Source organism: Eucyclogobius newberryi, unplaced genomic scaffold (assembly GCF_026437365.1).
Source record: "Eucyclogobius newberryi isolate DKJ021-1_F unplaced genomic scaffold, fEucNew1.0.hap1 SCAF_12, whole genome shotgun sequence".
Lineage (NCBI taxonomy): Eukaryota > Metazoa > Chordata > Actinopteri > Gobiiformes > Gobiidae > Eucyclogobius > Eucyclogobius newberryi.
In genome coordinates, this window is record NW_027315746.1 from 15,482,225 (window position 1) to 15,503,246 (window position 21,022).

At 40.0% G+C, this 21,022-nt stretch overlaps 1 protein-coding gene across 3 annotated transcripts in view; it reads left to right on the forward strand.

Moving 5' to 3' along the window:
- Positions 1-21,022, forward strand: part of astn1 (astrotactin 1) — a 371,670-nt gene that overhangs the window by 152,714 nt on the left and 197,934 nt on the right. For all 3 annotated transcript variants that reach the window (XM_072440945.1, XM_072440947.1, XM_072440948.1), the window contains 2 exons: positions 10,568-10,734; positions 13,362-13,556. In XM_072440945.1, coding sequence (XP_072297046.1) covers positions 10,568-10,734; positions 13,362-13,556 — 362 coding nt within the window. The remainder of the gene's footprint in view (positions 1-10,567; positions 10,735-13,361; positions 13,557-21,022) is intronic.

Consider the following 21,022-nt stretch of genomic DNA (forward strand, 5'->3'; position numbering starts at 1 on the left):
TTTCCCCCACTTCGGACGCGGCTCACGTCTGTCTCATATAAATAATGAAAACATCTTCTTCACCTTTGCTCTGTCGCTACTTTCAACATCAATGTTGGAGAATCCAGAGCAAGTTACACCAGCATCACTGCCAGTGCCAGCTCTACAACTGTGTTTTCTTTTATCGCTACAACTGTATTTGTTTGGCTAAGGCTGTTTAACACATAAAACGTCACAACTGCCTAAATAAAGTACAAATAAATTGCTCCCTATTTATTATAGACATCTCTAATTATTACAGACTGTATAAATCTGTTTGTGGGGGATTATTGATTTATATTTTGTCGGATAAATGTGTCTTCAGTGGTTAGTTGTAGTGTGGACTCGCTCATGACTGTCAGTTTTTGACCCTCAGTGAACCCTCAGACACTCTATAATCACACTCGGCATGGATACAGTCGACATGGATACAGTCGACATGGATACATTCGGCATGGATACAGTCGGCATCCGGGGGGAACGCCCATCGAAGGACTTCCAAAGATGCAGCAATCAATTCAATGTAATGAACAACACCAGCTCTATCGCCTATAGTTAAACAACACAAGAACAAACGTGGCGTGTAGGAGTTTGTACCAAATACCAACATGAAGGCGTGGAGAGGAATGTAGTAGAACGGCCCAAATTTGTATGAACGCTAACAGTAGACGCGGGCTAAATGCTGCCACGATGCTAGTGTCATCACCTGTTGTATTTTTACATCAATAGAACAATCCTTTTACGTTTCTGAGGTACGTCAACAACCTTCATGACGGCTCAGTTGTGACTCGACTTTGATTATTTGTGCTTAAAATACCCCTTAAATTGACAAAGAAATGTATTTGAAGAGTGAATAAGTTGGCGCTTCCTATTGAACAGAGTTTCCTCACTCACTAATATAACACACAGGCGGCTGTATCTATATGGGACAGTAAGAAAAAAAACTGCAAAAAGGTTAGAAATAGTCCATTACTTCCCATCCTAGAGGCTTCAGTTGTGACAGCAAGAAAAAAGGGTTAAGCGTAATGTGAGATTTGTGGCATGTGCGTCGCCATATTTCTTTCATCTGTCGTAGTTATTGTTGCCATCAATAACATGAACTCATGATATATTAAATGCTTGCCATCTGTATCAAAAATAACCTACTTGGAGTGACCATTTTTGTATTGGGTGTCATAAATCAGTAGTTTCCTTTTCGGCGCCGCTAGCTTGAGTGTTGGAGCCGCCATTTAGTATTGGCTTGCTTTCCCTTAGGCAGCAAAAAACAATCTTGAGTGAGATCACATTTGGGGACAGTAAGCAGTGCTGAGTGGAGTCAATATCTGGCAGGGATCGGGGCAGAAGTGCGGCGTGGAGAAGAATGGCGCGCATTAGATTGTCACCTCTGATGTTCCGTTACCCCGGGTCATCAGTATCAGGAGGTACAGGCTTGTGTTTACACTGCTGATAAATGCCTCAGCTCAACACGAGGCATCTGAAGTGACCGTCAGTGAGGCAACGAAGTGTGCGGTCACTGTTAGGGATGTCCAGACGATTGCGACTAGACGAGTCACAGTTCAGTATAATCGTGAGGCCTAAAAAATGATGATTGTGACGGTTTTTAGAAGCAAAAGAGTTTGTAATTTCAATTTCATCTATAGACTACACAGAAAAAGTAAACCTAAATGTAAAGTGTTTGTTTTCCGTTGCTGTGTATGTCACTTTAAACTTACTTTAAGTTTAATTTCATACATCACTGAGGAATGGTCACTTGGACGACAGTAATAAAAGAAACAGTGTTAATAATCTTTAATAACTTTTAAATTGTGTCTTTAAATTGAGTTACTACATAGGAATGAGTTATAAGTTTAACACATAATGAAATATTATCATTGATTCAAATTAAAACTAGATGCATTTTCTAACGCTTCATCGATAATCCAAGTGTTCGTCTCTAGTGTGTCTGCTTGTGGTAGAAAGAGAAAGTGGTGTACAAAGTCAAATCAAATCAAATCAATTTATTTTTGTAAGGCCCAAAATCACAACAACAGTTGCCTCTGAGGGCCACAGGGAGAAATGAATCAACAATGTCTGTGGTGGCGAGGGAGTCAGACAATGTCTGTGGTGGCGAGGGACGATGTCCCAGGGTCCTCTGTCCTTAGACTCTCCTTCTCGGCCAGGAAAAACTACAAAAAAAACCTCTTTGGGAAAAAAGCGTAGAAACCTGGAGGAGTTCCAGTGAAGGAGAGATCCGACTCTCACAGACGGACAGACGGACACGAGGGAGACTGGAGCTGGACCCACTCTTCAGGCAGATGAGGGACCGACTGAGGCGAACTGGACCCACTCTTCAGGCAGATGAGGGACCGACTGAGGCGAACTGGAGCCACTCTTCAGGCAGATGAGGGACCGACTGAGGCGAACTGGAGCCACTCTTCAGGCAGATGAGGGACCGACTGAGGCGAACTGGAGCCACTCTTCAGGCAGATGAGGGACCGACTGAGGCGAACTGGACCCACTCTTCAGGCAGATGAGGGACCGACTGAGGCGAGCTGGACCCACTCCTCAGGCAGATGAGGGACCGTCGGAGGCGAACTGGACCCACTCTTCAGGCAGATGAGGGACCGTCTGAGTCGAGTTGGACCCACTCTTCAGGCAGATGAGGGACCGTCTGAGTCGAGTTGGACCCACTCTTCAGGCAGATGAGGGACCGTCGGAGTCGAGTTGGACCCACTCTTCAGGCAGATGAGGGACCGTCTGAGTCGAGCTGGACCCACTCTTCAGGCAGATGAGGGACCGTCTGAGTCGAGTTGGACCCACTCTTCAGGCAGAAGAGGGACCGTCTGAGTCGAGCTGGACCCACTCCTCAGGCAGATGAGGGACCGTCCACACAGGGCAGGGACCACTTCACCAGGGGAGGGGCATCTGGGTCCACAGGTCCTCAGGAGTAAGAGAAAGAAAAAGAAGGCGGTGAACAGTTTGCAAGTGGAATTAAAAAATAAATATTGTTTGATAGCATAAGTAGTCAGAAGAAGAGGATAGTGCTCAAGCTGTCATACTTCCCCCAGCACAGTTGCTCCTAGGGCAGCGTAGCTAAAGCTGTGGGTTTATGTTTCTGTTCCTAACTAGTCTGACCATAAGCGATTTCGAAGAGGAACGAATGTGGTCTGGTTGTTGGTTTGCTAAAGCATTGAAAGGGAAATAACATTGTCCACCATCGTCATCACCCTTTCTGTTCTCTTTCATTGTATATGTGTATATCAATAAAGTTTGTGCATGCAGTTTCTTCATTTGCATCTCGGCTTGTGGACAGAACTCATTGTTTTCGTTGGAGTTTAGAAAAAGACGATTTGAAGTGTCGTGAATCCAAACAAAAATTGGAGAGTGCAGTTCTCCAGGAAATTTATTGATGAAGAAAAATACACATATTGTTTGAGTACATTAGGGTTAGGGTTACACTATCAATTTCATATCACAGGACAGCTGAGCCTGAAATGGGGATGAGAGAGAAGGGAAGACATAAACTGTCAGAGTCGGGATTCAAACTCGTGACACTGCGGTCGGCTGCACTTGGAGCTGCACCGCTCGACTACTGGCCAGCACCTTTTCATTCAAATTCTACAGTAGTTAAGGAACCAGTATTCTACTTCTTTCACAATAAATAACTACATTTGATGTTAACTGAAGCTTAAAATAAGAAAAAAGACAATATTTTTAATTTTTTTGTAAAATAATACAAAATACGGCATTATTTGAATATTTCTGATATTTTCTGAAAACACAAGTAACCCTGCTATGAGGGTAAATCACCCTTTGATCCTTTAAAACCATTTTCTTGAAGACGGAGTTGCACTTGCTCCGTGCCCACCTGACCTCCAGCCGCTCCCCTCGAGCTCTCCCCTTTACCTGTGAAGGAGGTGAGCGGGGTCACCAAATGTCCTCACAACAAGCTCACTGCTCATAACATCCGCGAGAGAAACTAGCACTCGCAGAAAGAAGGAACTTTGACCCCACCTACTTATCTCTCATAAAACACCGGCTGCTTGTGCTCTCCAAGATTTTCTTTTTAGCAAATTTGACAAGAAAACTCAAAACTAGAGTCCAAGTGTGGTTTATGTAACAGAAGCTGACGCATGTATGGATTTATTTGTTTTTGTAAGTTTTGGGCTGATACACCTTTACTACTTACATTTCTATTGTAACTTCTCTGTCAAAGATGTATTTACAAAGCATGGCCTGAATGCATCATCATTAGTATTGATATTTTTATAATGGATATCCAATTAAACTCTTCTGCAAAAAGTACTTGTTACTAATGGCAGTAACTGTGAACAGCTAGAAATAATGGATGTTTAATTTGACCTTTGACGCTGTTTACACTTTACACTTCATGTGGCACCGTCATGAAATCGTTTTCCCACATTGAACAGAGTATAAGTAATATAATGCATTGAATCGTGTGGGTGGATTTTGTATCTTTCGCGTTTTAAATTTTAAGAGAAAAGAAAATCAATTCCTCTACCATACATTACTTTTTCATTTGCAAAACAGACAAACAAAAGCGGCACACCTTAATTTAAAACTTTTATCTCCTTTTGACAAACTGAGTCACTGTTGCATTCCCAGAGCAAACTGTCTCAAACATTGCACTGTTCTATTTAATCTCTTGAGAAAGACATATACTTTTCAATTACAACATCAAATTACCCCTTCAGTCTTTGCTGTAGTCTTCGCTCTTGTCGACCAATCAGACTCATTTAAAAAAGCACACAGCTTATCCGTCTCTCTCGCGGATTTGTTGGTGTTTGGCCACAGAGCGGTTTCCCTCAAGTCTCCAGAGCTGCAGGGATTTATCTCCATTAAGAAACAGGATTAAAAGGCGTGGAGCTTCAAGGCCTTCTTTCAGTCCTGGTCTACAGCATGACCATTTTACTCGCTGTCCTCTTTATTAAATAGTGCATAAGATGGATGGTTATTACTTTGTCCAAAAAGACCGTTTTAGTCTGTGTTAAAATCCTGCTATTATCCCTCTGTCATTCAGCAGCGACGTATGCCTTCTTCTTCTTATCTAAATGTCAAACCATTATGTATTTTTAATGTTTGCTCACTGCTTGAACTTTGCGTAAGGATATTATTCATGCAGTTAATTGAATAACTTCCATGAGGACATGAATCAGCATATTCTTTAGACCACTTTGCGTTTGGCAACATCACAAGATAGTTCCGCCCCGTCATAGATTCTTGCACTTTTCTTGCATTTTAACACATCAAGTGAAGTGTGTGTTTTAAAGCTGAGTGTTGGATAATGTAAAAATCTAGAAAAATAAAGAAATATCCAAAAATAAAAATCCACAAACGATATATATATTTTTATTGTATTAATCTTATGGCTTGAAGTCCTTTCAACTGACAATACTCCCACCTTTGCAATTGAATAATGGCACCACTGTCTGAGGCTACTGGGAAAAAACTATTTCACTTTGTTTATTTATGCTGCCAAGACATTGAGCTTTGTTCCAGTTTTTGTTTCGTGTGGTAAACACCAACATTCTAGAAATACTAAAGACTAAAATTGAGCTGGAGGTCAGGTGAGGATTAGGTGGAATGTTCTGTTTAAATGTCAGTTTGCAGATTTAATGACCTCGTTTGTGGTTCATATCTCTATCATATCAAGTTCAAAATCTTCTCTCGTAACAGAAATAAATAAAAGAGATGACTATTTTTTAACCATTCCCTCAAAACAGAAAGTGGTGCCATTATTCAACTCCAAAGACGTAATTGTTGTCAGTTGAAATGACTTTAAACAACGAGGTTAATATGACAAGTGTGTGGAGCAGATGCCTATTTCAAAAATACTGTGATATACTTTTTGGCTCAGCCCTACTTGTAAACACACTTTATTTGGTTACAGTGTTGCACCAAATACTCATGTGGTTTTTAGGTGATTTCGAGCTTGTAGTGCTGAGATTGTTATAAATCTGTAAAAAGTTGTCTAATGGATTCATTTTGGTGCTGCTTGCTCTGATACCAGAGTTGACTTTAGGTGGCAAAAAATCATATAAGACATATTCATTCAAGCTCTGTGAAGGTCTCCTCTTTATGTGAGGGTTACAGTGGACCAAGTTACAGGTCAGATCCGTGGAGAGGCGACCACGCTCACAGTAAGAATGTATGTTTTTCACATATTTCTGAGCAACACAAATAAATATCCATATTCAAATAAATCCTAGATGAATAACTTTAATGACTGCGGAACAATACTGGCAAATCAGTAACATCTCCATGGAGACAAGTTAGTGCACAGTTACGGTAATTAAAGGCAACGAACAAAAGCAAGAAAAGTTTTAATCAGATAATATTGTGAGTCTTTACTGACTCCTCACTCAGGGACTTGTTTTATTCAGAGGATTACAGCCATTCAGCCTGGATTACGGAGCAGATTTGTCTGTCCGCGGACAAAGCACAAACGCTCGATGATTATGATTCGTGTGCAGATGAAAGTGATCAGTTTGGGACGTGGCAGAAGACCGTTATATTATTATAGAAGTCAAGAACCGGAGCGGCCTCTGTTTGACGAGAGATGCATTCAATACAGAAACTCTCTTCACAGTTGGTTTGATCTGCGTTTAGGCGTAAACGATGAGGTGTGAAAAGCTGCAGTACAAGCATTTGTCCAGCAAACAGCGCTGTCCTCTCTGAACTGCCTCCTGACCCCAATGAAACCACTTCTCCAGCGGAAGAGTGAACACATCCAATAGTGATGCACCTGTTGTTGTCTGTTCAAGGGGCAAGCCAAGAAATCCACCTGTCACAGCAGGGCGGGTCAGGGTGGCTAATGACGTGCTGACCACCATCTTACACGCATTGCACATGTGTTTGGATTTTAGCGCGTCTGAATTCAGTTCCTTATTCGGCTCATTTCTCTGTAATCAAACACTGCCGCTCAAACTCCCAAGTTATTTTAAATTTGTGTTATTCATAGGTTAATACATTTGTAAAAGCTCAGGTCAGATCTACATTTTGTCACCAGTTTAGAACTTGCAGGAACTAGTTTTCAAACTAAATCAGAATCCTAGTTCATTTAATGTAAATTACATTTTCATATGCAACTTTGTAATAGATGCTGGGCAGGCTGGGTCAGAGAACATTCTGGGATCATTACAATCCAATCGTTCTGTGCCAGACACGTGACCTTTGGTTGCTATGTAAACAATTATGAACTAAAAAAGGAAATAATGCATTAACTGCCGAAATCATTAGTATTAAATCAGTTTAGTTAATAATGGACTCAGACTTGAACTTTAATAGCCACGTCAAATCAATAACATCAGCAGCTTTTTACCATCTAAAAAACATTGCCAAAATCAAAAATATAGTGTCAAAACCAGATTTAGAGAGACTTATCCATGCGTTTGTCTCCAGTAGATTAGACTACTGTAACGGCCTGCTCACTGGCCTCTCCAAACGAGCTGTAAAACAGCTGCAGTTCATCCAGAACGCTGCTGCTCGGGTCCTGACCAGAACCAGGAAGTATGATCACATTAGTCCTGACTAGAACCAGAAAGTACCATCACATTAGTCCTGACTAGAACCAGGAAGTACCATCACATTAGTCCTGTTCTCAGGTCTCTGCACTGGCCCCTGTGGCTCAGAGAAGAGACTTTAAAGCAGCTCTGCTTGTGTACAAGTCTCTCCACGGCCTAGCACCAAAGTACATCTTGGATATGTTAGTGCCATATGAACCATCTCAGACTCTGAGGACCTCAGGGACCGGCCTCCTGCTGGTGCCAGAGTCAGGACTAAACATGGGGAATCTGCGTTTCAGTTTTATGCAGCTAAAATCTGGAACAGTCTTCCTGAAGATGTGAGACAGGCTTCTACTCTGACAATGTTCAAATCTAAGCTAAAAACAGTTTTGTTTAGCTGCGCATATGACTGAAAGGATTTTTTCTTTGCACTCTTCTCTTTTGTTTGTGATTTTATTAGTTTAGACAATCAGTTGGATTGATAATTTTTAATTCAGTTAATTTTATTGTATTAGTAGTAGTATTATTTATTATTAGTTGATTTTGAGCTTTTACGTCTTAATTTAATCAAACGGTCTTGAAAAAAAGTCTTGTCGCCGTGTAAACACCCCTTAGATACAGCCATAAGGAGGCTTGCATGGGTTTCTTTGCTACTTTTAACTATACTCCTGGGATCTAATTTTGGTTTGAACAAATGAAATGTATATCCTGTAGTGAATCCCATAAGACGTTTGGAGAGTGTTGAGTTGGATGTGAGAGAAAAGCAGGTTGCTTTGACACTGGTCTGAAAGGATAGCCTTATTAAAAAGGGGCCTTTGAATGAAATCGCTGACGGAAAAGGACTCGACAAGCACTTTTTAAAACAGCTCTGAAGCTACTGCCCGACTATGTAAAGGCGCGGGGTGAAATGAGGTCTCGCTGTACACCCTTATAAATTCAACACGCTGCAAATTTCAATTAAACACTCGTCCATTACTCTGCGAGACTCCACAATGTTGAGTCTTGTATTCATTTCAAGCCTGTCTTTGACACCCGTTGCTGTTTTGCACTTTGAGGACTAAAAGTGTTTCTTTCCCCTCATTAAACATTAAGACCGTCCTTTTGAATGAAGTAAAATTTAATTTTTAATCCTGCCGTATTGCCTCATCTCCCTGAGCAAAGCAACAGTGTCTTAAATGTGTTTCATTACGAGGCGGTATAGGATTGTTGGAAATTTCATCATCGTGTCATTTTCAAAGACACAGTAACTATTATGGAGAGAGGAATGTGTAAAAATCAGCTTTCTCTGTTCTAGACACACACACACACACACACACACACACACAAACGTAAAGCTGGCGTACCTGATTTTCAAACCATGAAAAGAGGAATTAGATATTTACATTTTTCTAGCTCATATCGCTAGTATTCCCCCGCACGGCTTTACAACAGCTTTTCCGATGGCGAAATGAAGTACTGCATCATCCCAAAACAATAGTGACACACATAGTTCTGCATTTTTTATCGATCAAATGTTTTACTATTAAATGCAGCATCTGATTTTGTCTCATCAGCGGAAAACAAATGTACTCATGCAGGATAAAGTCAGACACTGAATCATTTAGACTACGACTGAATCAAACACACACTGGGGGAGAAAAGAGAGCAGATAAAATCCTTAACCACTGCTAAATACAGAAAATAACCCATTATACACATAATTTAAGTTTTTTGGTTTCTTTTAAAACAAATGTTCTGTTCTGTAATTCCAATTAGCTTGGTTTTAATTTGCTGTTCAAATGCCAAAAACTCTCCCCGGTGCCACCATTTTTGTTTCTTTGGGCTTGAGGTGGGCATAATTATTCAATAACAGGATTTGTGGTTGAATCATGAAAAAAAAAAAAATGAAAAGACCTATTTCTGGTCTGTTAGTCATGGGTTTGACTCTTAGACACAGACAGAATGCCATTCACTCAACTATTATTTCACTAAAGGTTATTTGCAGAATATTTAACAGGAATGTAACATGGAAAGCCCAAGTTTCCATTGAAACAACAAAGAGGGACATGCATACTCCATTGTCTTGACCCACAATATTTTTACTTAGTGACAACGCAAACCACTAATGACTCTGAACACAGCCATAAAAAATGTTTATTAAAACAATGCTGCTAAATCAGACAGTTGGCCATCTCTTACCCAAATAATTCTTGATATAAAACAACATCTTAAGCCATACAACAAGTTAAAACAACAACAATATTTCACTCTCCACTTGACTATAATGAAGCGTTTCAAAGGTGCCTCATGGTTTTCATCTTGACATCTTGGCTTACCTTTGCAGCTCGCACAAATCATTTGCCATTTTAACAAACACTTTCCTCATTTCTGAAACATCTGTTCCAAATCTAAATGATACAGTCTCACATTTAATTTTCCAGATTTCCCCTTCTTGTTAACAGCTTGTACCATTGTTTTTGTCTGTCATAGCCAGGAGCTTTAATTTAGGCTGATGACAATTTTTAAATAAAACATCTTTCATTGTTCGGCTCTGCTCGCTCAGCTCTGTGGCTTTGCCTGTGGGAGCTCTTACTGTTGGCATGTTGAGTCGCAGATGTTCTCAGGTCTGTTTACCTGGCCCATCTGGGAGGAGTGTATGATGTGGCACAGCGTCCTCACTCAAAATACAACCGCAATTCACAAAATGTTGGGACACAGACTTATTGTGAATGATTACAAAAGGGTATGTTATTCAAATCTTGGAATTCCATTTGTAATTTTGCTCTGACCACAACCGCTTCCAGACTAACTGACCGTTGCATAAAAGAGTCAGAAGTTAATAACGTTGCTATTTTCAAGGACCAGCTGAAAAAAAAAATGGTGCTTTATCATTGTCAAAACTAAAATAACACGCAGCAAAACATCCCAAAGCATTAGTCAGCATTATTTCACGATCAATTTCAGTTCACTTAAGTTTATAGTGAACTACTTTTATTTGCTTTTTTGGTGTCCTTTTAATTGCGTTTTTCCGAGATGAGTCATTGAAATCTTCTCTCGCTCCCCAGTGCCCTCCGGCGTTGAGTCCGATGAAGGATGGGACCGGGTGCTACGACCACCACATCGGCATCGACTGCTCAGACGGTTTTAACGGCGGCTGTGAGCAGCTGTGTCTGCAGCAGCTGGCCCCCCTGGAGGACGACCCCACACTGTACAACATCCTCATGTTCTGTGGGTAAGAACCAGCACCTCCTCTTGACTGTGGGCGGCAGTCTGCGGGGAAGTACGCACAGAAATAGGAAGTTTAATTGGGATCATCTTAAAAAACAGCTTCTAGGATTATGTTGATCTCTTAAAGTCGGTATGGACAATTTTTCGGCGATTTGAGAACGCAGGCGGAAGTGCACATGCCACTCCCCCGTGCGGACTGATACAACACACACGTGCGTTTGTTTATTAGCGCAATGGAGCGCATCGCATCGCTCGTCTCCCGTAGATTTCTGTCCACTTCTGCGTCAGCTCGAACTGTCTTTCTCCGTCTTCATTTTGCCCCGTACACTGAGGGAACTATATTATGATAGATCCATGCGCTTAGGCACGCAGAAACGTGGGGAAGAGCCAGACGCGGCTGCAGGTGAGTGGTAGGTGCGTTTTATGATTGATACGTGGCAGGACAAATGATTTATCCACGCCACGAGGAAATATGATAAAAAAATTGCTGAAAAAAATACCACCTTTAAATGATACTACGTTATAAAGTGGTGTAAGAGTTGTAAACTTTACACTCAGATTTGCTTCACTAATAATATGTGCAGTTTCAAACGACAAATAACAAATAACAAACTACAATTCAACACACCCACAAAAAAGCATGTGCTAATTTTCAGTAGTACTCACAATTTAGAACCTGTCTTCGTAAATCTGGCCCTAAGAGTGCAGGCAACACAATAGTTCCTTAAAGGAGTGTTTACGGTCAAATGACTGCTTTCTATCCTACACATTTAGAGTTTTATTGAAGTGTTCAGACAGTGATAATGTTCTCAGGCCTCGAGACATAACACTCTGTTAAAGTCTCCACTGCAGGGATAAACATTGTCTAAAGGCAGTCTCTCTTTAGACTCCTCTTAGTACACCTCAGATAAAGGTGGGATTATGGGCCACTCCTCTGGCCATAACACATCATAGCATTTTGCACCATTGATGAGACCCTGAGCCCTGGGTGTCCTTTTTTCACGTTAGCTTTTGATGTTTTCTATTTATATATGAATATACTTTGAAATAAAAAGAGTCCAACAGAATGTGTTTTGGTTTTAGATGAAAGGATTTCTTGGAAACCCCACGGTCATTTATGTTGCATATTGTTGTTTATGCTGCATGTCCTCCCTTCTCTCTCATCACACATTTCACACCTACCTTTCCTGTCTGATAAAGCCTTTGGGCCAAAAAATGATAAAATAAATAAATAAATAATAACTAATGACTAACAATTATGAATTAAAAGTTTCCTCCTGTCCCTACTTTGCATTCGCTCATTATCTGTGTTGAAAAAGTGCAAAACGTTGCTACAAAATTAATGTTGTTCTTTCACAATTAATTATAAAAGTTTCCAATATCAATACTCCCACTAAAAATGGTAAAGTTGGCGCAATGTTTGAATCACATAAAGCATTTTTTTTCACACTTAAATCCCTTGAATGTTGATTACATTATATTAGAAGAGAATACTTAGAATAGAAGAGATATTTTAGTCGCTAGTTTTATTTAGTTTTATTTTAATTACTAGAAGTGAAGTGGCTGGAACGATTCAGAATACACAAAAGATGAACAAAAGGCTTGAGCAGACTGTATGGGTGAGAATAATCTGTCTGAAGAGCCACACGACGAGAAGAGTGGAAACAATTGTTTGCAGAAATGTGCAGAGCCACGCTAATGATCATGAGTCACAGTTGACCTGCTCCACATGTTTCACTGAGGATAGAAAAGCACTTGTTATGTCTGTAAAGTGACACTTGTGGATGCATGCACTGGGCCTTAACATCTATGTATTTATTTAAATTTGCAAGACAAACAAGAAGCACAAATAGTGAACTGTCTGGCCAATCGCCGCAAAAATGCTGATTTGTACCGTCCACGAGTTTATGTCTGTTTATTACAAAAAAAGACAATGTGTTAATGAGTATCCACAGTTTTTCACTTTTTTCAACAGGCTGGCACATGAACCCTCTTTCCACCTCATAAATCACATTGTGGCCCATAACACTGTCAGATTTACATAAACAGTTTGTTTGTACTGTTTCAGCATTTCTTCTCGTCACTCTTCTCTATAGAATCCAGCTTTAGATGAACAACATTTGGCACCAGGGCTTATGCTTCCCACAGTAAATCTTCAGTATTATCTACCTCTGTATTTGAACCCCACTGAAGCCTCTTCCTAACCCTCCACTGCTCACTCACATGTCAAACAGGCATCAGGCAATTCCTGTGGCTTCAAGTGCTAGATTATACTCAAGTGTGCGAAACAGATCATATCAGAGTATTGTAAATACACATACACATAGGCTGACATTGATTGTCAACACAGTGGCATACTTTTTATGTTCAGAAATAATGGACATTCGCATTTTAAAATAGATTTAACTGGGTCATATGTGTGCCGCAGAAATATTTAGCAGTTCTCCTTGTGTTTGCTTTTGCACTTGTATTGTTTCTCTATTCAATTTGTCTGGACTTGCATTTCTCAATGTATTTGAAATGTACCTACTTGGCAATTCATGTAAAAATGAGTACTTACAATAATAAAATCAGCACTTGAAGAATGTTTTAAGAGTATGAACACAGTAAAATTGTCTAATCCACTTGTAGGTGTATCGAGGACTACAAGCTGGGGCCGGACCGACGCTCCTGCCTGCCCCTGTCAGAGTCCTGCACTGAGGGCGTGGACTGTGGCGAAGCAGTGGACGTCCCAGCCAACCAGACCGTGTTCGGAGACCTGTTCTACGGGTACAACAACCACACCAAAGAGAGCACTTCCGGCCAGATACTCAAGGCCACGTTCAGGTAAGGGCTCAGGCTGGTCAAGGAGTGAACCATGACACCGGACTGACAAAGATTTCACTGTGGGCATTTATTTGCTAAAACTGTTGCATGAAGGTTTAAGGGTTAAGATTCTGGTGTGAGAATTTAAAAAGTGGTTTGTTTGCCATATAGTAGCTAACTATTTTGATCATTAATTGGGCATTTTGAGCTTTCCTTTTATACACATATTTGTTCATAGCCTTTCATTAAATAATAATAATAATATAATAGCAGGAACAAAATTGTACTATTAATAAAGCAGATTGAAATGAGTCCATTAGAACTGTGGTAGATTTTGAACACTTTGTAATCAGCAGGTGATTGGAGCTGACTGAACTCATGGCGCTTTTATAGTCCACTCTCCAGTGTAATAATGCCTCAGCCAGGAGTAAACTAAATTAGGCAATCAATTTTAAAAGGTCAACACAAACACAAGACATATTACATCCTGAAATGAATCCGCAAGTGGGTAAGTAGCTTGATTGAAATTGCCAGATCCTATTTCATGTCATTTCATTTTATTTATTTATACGGGGAAAACCCAATGATAAAAGCTCTCTTTTTCATGGATACACTGTTAAAACACAACACAAAATAAAAAACAAACAAACACATTTATACAAACAATATGAGATAAAATTATATAAATCAAGTGTATCAGCACTGCAGGTAGTCCTTGACCAGTGCTTTAAAATCATTAAATGGCATAAAATAATTTGATTTAAAAAGTCTCTGTGTTTTGTTCCACAGGAGCAAAGTTCTGGAAAACCTTTTTTCCTGTCTTTGTGTTGATACGATGAGATTGTAAGATAAAAATGTCCTGAGACCTCAAACTGTGAATACCTGAACTGATGTGCAATAAACTTGATAAATAATCATGCAAATTGCCAACTAGAGCCTTCTACACAAACAAAAGGCAGTGCTGTTCTCTTCTTGCATCCAATGATTGCCATTCTACTTTAGAATAAAACTGACAGTGGTGAGTTCTGTTTCCTTCTCCTGTGATGAACCTCAGAGCTGAATGATAAACTGAGTCCAGAGGTTTTAACACTATTGCTGTAGAATGCATATATATATAATATCACCATCATCTAGAACTGAAAGAAAATAGCCTGGATTAACTGTACAATTAAGAGGAAAACACATTTTATTTCTAAAGAAAAATCTTATCTGGCTTTAAGATTATTTGTCAGCTCATGTATGTGTTTGATCCAGATGCCCAAGTATTTGTAATGGGGAACTTGTTCAATCATATTACCATCAAGCGTAAGAATAGAGATATATTTTGGGTGACTAGAGTGTCTTTTGGAGAACAGCATACATTTTGGTTTATTTGAGTTCATCAATAATTTTAAATTAACACTATTAACATTATTTTTGAATCATTGTGCCTCAGAAGATGCATTAGCATACAGAATTGCATCATCTGCATACAAGTGGATGCTACTGTGTTTAAGATTGTTCCCAATTAAATTTATATAAATTGTAAATAGGAGTGGTCCAAGGACAGAGCCTTGAGGAACAACTTTATTAAGGTAAGAAAATTCAGATTGAAAGCCATCAGCAAAAACAGCTTGAGCTCTGTTTGTGAGGTAATCTGCAAAAAAATTGTTGGGAATTTGTATCAATGCAGTGATCCACTGACTCAAAGGCCTTTGACAAATTAACAGCATGATTATCCAATACAACTTTGGTAGCAGCTGTGATAGTGCTATGCAGTGATGTCTGGACAGAACCAGGGATTATTCTTATTTTTGTCACCCTGACTCTTTTAAGAGGGACATGTTTATCTGCAATACCATTAAACGTTTTAATGAAAAAGTCCAGTGCTGTGCTGGAATACTCTTGGTAAAACCAATGTCACTATAGTACAGATCAGACAGAAATGCCTGTTCATTAAAATGCTTATTGGACCTTTTAAAAGTTATACTTGATTTGGATTTAATACATTTTGTGTTCCGCACACACCTAATGGGACTGGCTTTTTTTTTTTTTATATGGACATGCCACTCATTTCTCTGATTGGCTATCTTCTAATCAGTCATCGTTATCAAAACTGGGAAATATGGCCAGTGCTCAGACTACATGTGTGTGTATTGTATAACCTAAGAACAAGTTTAGTAAAGGTGTATGAACTTCTTTGTGAAGGCGGAGAAAGAGCAGGCCAGGTTTAACTACTTTTTTACCATAATCTACTTTCCTATGGTTTACTTCATCTTCCTGCTTGAAGCTGGGGAGTACAAAGGTCCACTTACTGTACATTCACTTGTCTTAGTCTGTGTCCGGGGAGATATAAAACGTATTTCCATGTGTAAGATTAGGTCATGACTCCTGCAGCAGAACCACTCTGATGTCCCAGGGAATGTAGCAGCAAAATGACAGCTTTTATTAATGTTGAATAAAAAGAGAAAGTACATAGAATAGCCTCTTATCAGCTTCCATTATAAAGAAGAAGCTCTGGTATGGGAGTAACCTTTCACAAGGTCCAAGGTAATATTATTTTTGTCTCTGAAAATGTGCACGGAACGAAACACAGGTAGGAAAAATCACTCAAACAAGAGACAAAGCTAAGTCGAAAAGAAAAAAAGACTAACCAATTGATATATTTAAAGGTTATTTTATGCCAAGCAGGTAGATGTTTCTGATTTGAAAAAGATTATATGAGTGATTGTCTGGAAGCCTGGAAGTGTCAAAGAAAATCCTTCATGAAAGTGTATTTAGTAAAACGTTGGAGTTGGAAAGGTATTGGGTGTTAGGGCTGTATTGGCATTGGGGTGTTTACATGTTTATTGTCATAATATAAAACATTCCGGGCAAAGCATAACATCTCCATAGAGACAAGCAGATACACATTGTGATTAGAATCCAATCCATTTTAAAATGTTTCGTTAGAACACACTATACCTTCAATTAGGGGAAAAAGGAAAACGTTCGCTGTGTTTCAATATAGATGGACGATAGGCTATAATATATGATTACAATTAGCCTTTACACTTTCTCAGACTTAAGTGCCTTTATGAACCTGTCCAGTCCATGTGTCATCATTGTGTTGATCAAACTCTGTGTCTGATCACACACAACTTCTCACGCTAAAGTTATTTGGAGTAAACAGGTCTGAACTGATCACTAGTCAAATAATGTCTGAAAAAATATTGCGTTTATCACGAGCTGCGTCATTTCTGGGTCTTTTAACATTGTAAGTTCATACAAAATCCAAAATATGTGGAAGAGGTAGTGCATTGGTTCCTAGGGCAGAACGCGCACGTGTCCTGTCCTGACATGGCGCCCGCTCCGACGGAACGTGCTCCATTGCTACAGAATAAGAGTGCGGTATCGAGAATGTCTATGAATGCTACATAGCTAGAAGTAATTCCACAACTGTAATCTGGCAACCATACTGTAAACAAGGGCCAAAAGCGATTTAAATAATTATGCTTTGACAATTAATTGAATACCCAAACACATTTATTTTGTAAAATGATTGTTTAAACGGTCAGAAAAATGCCGGTTTCATGCACCAGGAAAATTGTCCCTGCATTTTCTATTGATGATATCCACCTAGGGATTCAGTTTTAAAACTTGCCTCTACTTCCCTTAAAATTTAATGTTTTCAATTGTTTCTTCACAAACAGTAACTTGATGGGTGCAAGACTGTGACATTTACCACAGGGACTTTCACACCAAACAAAGCAATGATTAGAAACACATGAGACAGTGTGATCCTTGAAAATGATCCTTGTGTGTTTATACATTGACATATGTGACTGACCGTGGCCAATCCAGTTACATGTCTACCCGGAGACATTTTGAGTTATTCACAGATTCTGAAAGTGTGAATTCAAAGCTTTCCAATGATGTCTCACTCATGTAGATCTGATAATATTTGAGTAAGTTGTGGTCATTTGAATGTAAACAACTCTCAAACCCATTCACTGAGAAAACGGCTTCCAAAGTTTTTCACCGGAGTGAGCCCAGAGTCACAGGGGGGCTCATTTGCATCTCATTGAGATAAGCCTTCCCCCCTGTCACACTGACACCACCTCCCCCTACAGCTGTCACTCAAGACTCAAGAGGAGTGTTGTTATTGATGGTAACTGGACTTGAATCAGAATTAGAAGTTACTATATTAAAATGGAAATACTTGGATTACAAAAGGCCCTGAATAGAATCAAAGAATCAGAATGAGAATAGGGTTCATTGCATTTGTCGGTAAACATAATTCACAGGTGATTCAGTGCACCAACAATGGTGCACTGAATGATTCAACACAAACAACAAAAGATAAGATAAGATAGCCTTTAATGTTACAACGCAGTAGATACAGGGGGAAAGGACAGTAACTTATAGGAAGTTTAAAAAACACTCTTAATAGAAGAACTCTTATAAACAGATGCCAGGGCCAGGTATACGAACTGCAACGGGTCCATGGCTTTGAATATATGAGATATGAGATAATAGATATGATATGTACACCACCAGAGTCCAATTACATCAGAGATCACATCCTCATCCTCTTCTTCGTCTGTGCACTCTCCTGTGCTGTGACTCTCGGCTCTTGGCATCAAAGCTGTAAACAAATAACAGGACATTTAAGAAATGGCTAACTATTTCACATAAAACACTCATTAACTATTTTTTTTTTTAACACAATGTGAGAGTTTCAATATAAATACCTGAAGTGCTGATAACTCTTGATCTTTGGAAGCCGTCTGAAGAAGGGACTCAGATGCTTCTGCCAGTCAAAGTTCTTGACAAACACTTTGCCATCTGCCGTTCCAACAAGCTGTGGGATACTGAGGTGAGACTCAGGAGAGCTGTTTTCCACTACCTGATGACAAGGGCGACAATGTAAAAAAATGAGAACAGAAGAAACATATCTTAAGCAGAGAGCAGCACTGAAGTTTTGCCAGGCTAATGTTTACACATTACAGTAGTCAAATAATATAAACTAACCTCAGCGATGTCTTCCAAAGTGTCAACCCTGGTCTTCATGTATGCTCGCTTGATAATCTGATGATCTGTGCGTGGCCTGCAGCTTCTGATGTGTGGGAGAAGCTGTTTCCACAGTGATCTGAAGCTTGATTTACAAACTGCAGGCTCACCTGAAAAACAGATGTTGCTTATGGTTAATTATACTCTAATCATTAAAACACGAAAATCACCAAAATAATGTTTTACACTTACCACGCTCCTTAGCAGACTTCACGTAGAGACAGGTAATGTCAGTCAGGGTGTCTTTGCCAATTCTGAAAAGGGGGATAAAAGGATTAGGGTTAACAGTAATATGGGAATAACATGCTTCACAGATAACAGTTCACATTGTGACGTTAACGGTGTATTTAAGATGCAAAACGCGGAGATATTGGGACATCTGCCATCGGCTAGCAATGCTAGCTAGCTCACTTGAGATAACACGGCTCGTAAAAGCAAAACACTTGCAGAACAGCACACCAAAACATAAACATACACTCGAGTTTAAAACCGGCGCACATTAAAGTGATTAAAAGCGGGTGTTTAAGTCGCAAAGCTTACCTGGATCAGCCGTCCTGTTGTCTCTTCCAACACCGTGCACAGAGAGACACACAGGAAGCTGATAATGGCCAGGCAAGCGCGTGATTGGTTCGAGTGACGCAGTGCGTAAGCCACGTGACCAGAAGTGGTATCGGGAGTTGTAGTTTTTTTCTCTTCCCTCGCCGAAAAATAACCCGGTAACATAGCAAAGTTTAGCTTACAACTTAGCTCCGAATAGCTGCGTTTAGCTCCAGGCTGTGGCGCTAACAGCCGGTTTAGCACCATAAAACACACACAAAGCACAACCCACACAACCCACGGGCCAACCCACGCCGAAAAATAACCCGATAACATAGCAAAGTTTAGCTTACAACTTAGCTCCGAATAGCTGCGTTTAGCTCCGGGCTGTGGGGCTAACAGCCGGTTTAGCACCATAAAATAGACACAAAGCACGACCCACACAACCCACGGGCCAACCCACGCCGAAAAATAACCCGATAACATGGTGATAACAGCAAGTAATCACATTAAGCCCGTATTGCAGAGTGCACTGAAGCAACATGTTAGCTTAGCATTAGCTCCACCGGAGCAGACAAGTAAGATTCTAAAGTGATCACGAGACCGCCTTAAAACACAGCGTTAAAGCAATAATTTAGTAGTAAAGTAAAAGTGTACCTGAGTAAACAGTTCCGTTGCAATGTAGTCCAGGAAATGTAAGCTCTGAAGACTGTGCTCTGCAGACGGTCTGGAGTAATGAGAGGAAAACACGGAGCACGCAGAGCACGCAGCTGTAGCCATGCGGATCACAGCTGATTGGTGGAAAATGTAAACAACACGTTGGCTAGAAAAAGGTGACGCCCCCCCAGGAGAGCAGGAAAAAGACCCGAAAACTCCACATTTTTAACAGCTTAATGTATACGTTTAAGACAACCAATAGTGTTATCTGAAGCACACAGGGGCTTATTCATAACTTCAACTAGCACATTCTGCAAAAAAATGAAAATCACAAATTTGGGGAAAAAAAAGTAAAATGCTGTTTTTCTCAGTTTCACCGAGGCCGACATGGTCCGACAATTGCCGTGGCGAGTCACATATACTCAGTACTGTTACCGGGTTCAGCTTACACTGTGCACCTATGTCAAAGGGCCACATTCTTACACTATTCTTATCACATGCAATGGAAGGTAGTAACTGTGGGGACGGCTTAAAAAAGTGAGGGTAAACGCGGTGAAATCATTATCAGACATTACTGTACATTCATGTCCTGCCTCCTCGTGCAACTAAAACCTGCCTGTTCTTCAGTGCCTCTGTTTTCCTTAAGATTTATCTAACAGTCACACATACTTTAAGTACATCTTAAAAGTCTAATTTTGCTGAGGATCTCTAAACTCAAATCAAATATTTAGTCCGAAACAGGTATCATCCATATGGAGCGGGTTTCTCGAGTCTGAAAACGTATATTTTTTAATCTAGGTCCCAGAGTGCAAAAGTTTTAAAACACCAGTTAGGCGTATCCATTGTTACAGTTAAAAAGTTCATGACAGCACCAGTGTTGTGTCTATTCTGCATAAATGACTGACATTTAGAAGATGTTTACTGCAGAATCCTGCCCCTTCACGGCACCACAAGCCACAGGTGACACGGAGAAAAAATACATAAATCCACCTCCGAGTTTGTCTCAATTAAGTCAGTTTGGAAGCTTTGACATTAAAGTCCTGTGACATCTGAGCATCTGCTCTCCTCATCTCTTCTGTAGATTTCACATCCAGACTGTACATTCAGAATCTCTGCTACATTTAAAAATCTCCGATAAGTTTCTGTTTACATCTCACAACTTTTCTGTGCATGCTCCAGTCCATCTCTTCTTCTGTTTGGTGTCATTCTGTGGCAGTGTCACAGCGCCAGTCTCTGTGCATGCACATACAGTATTTACTGAA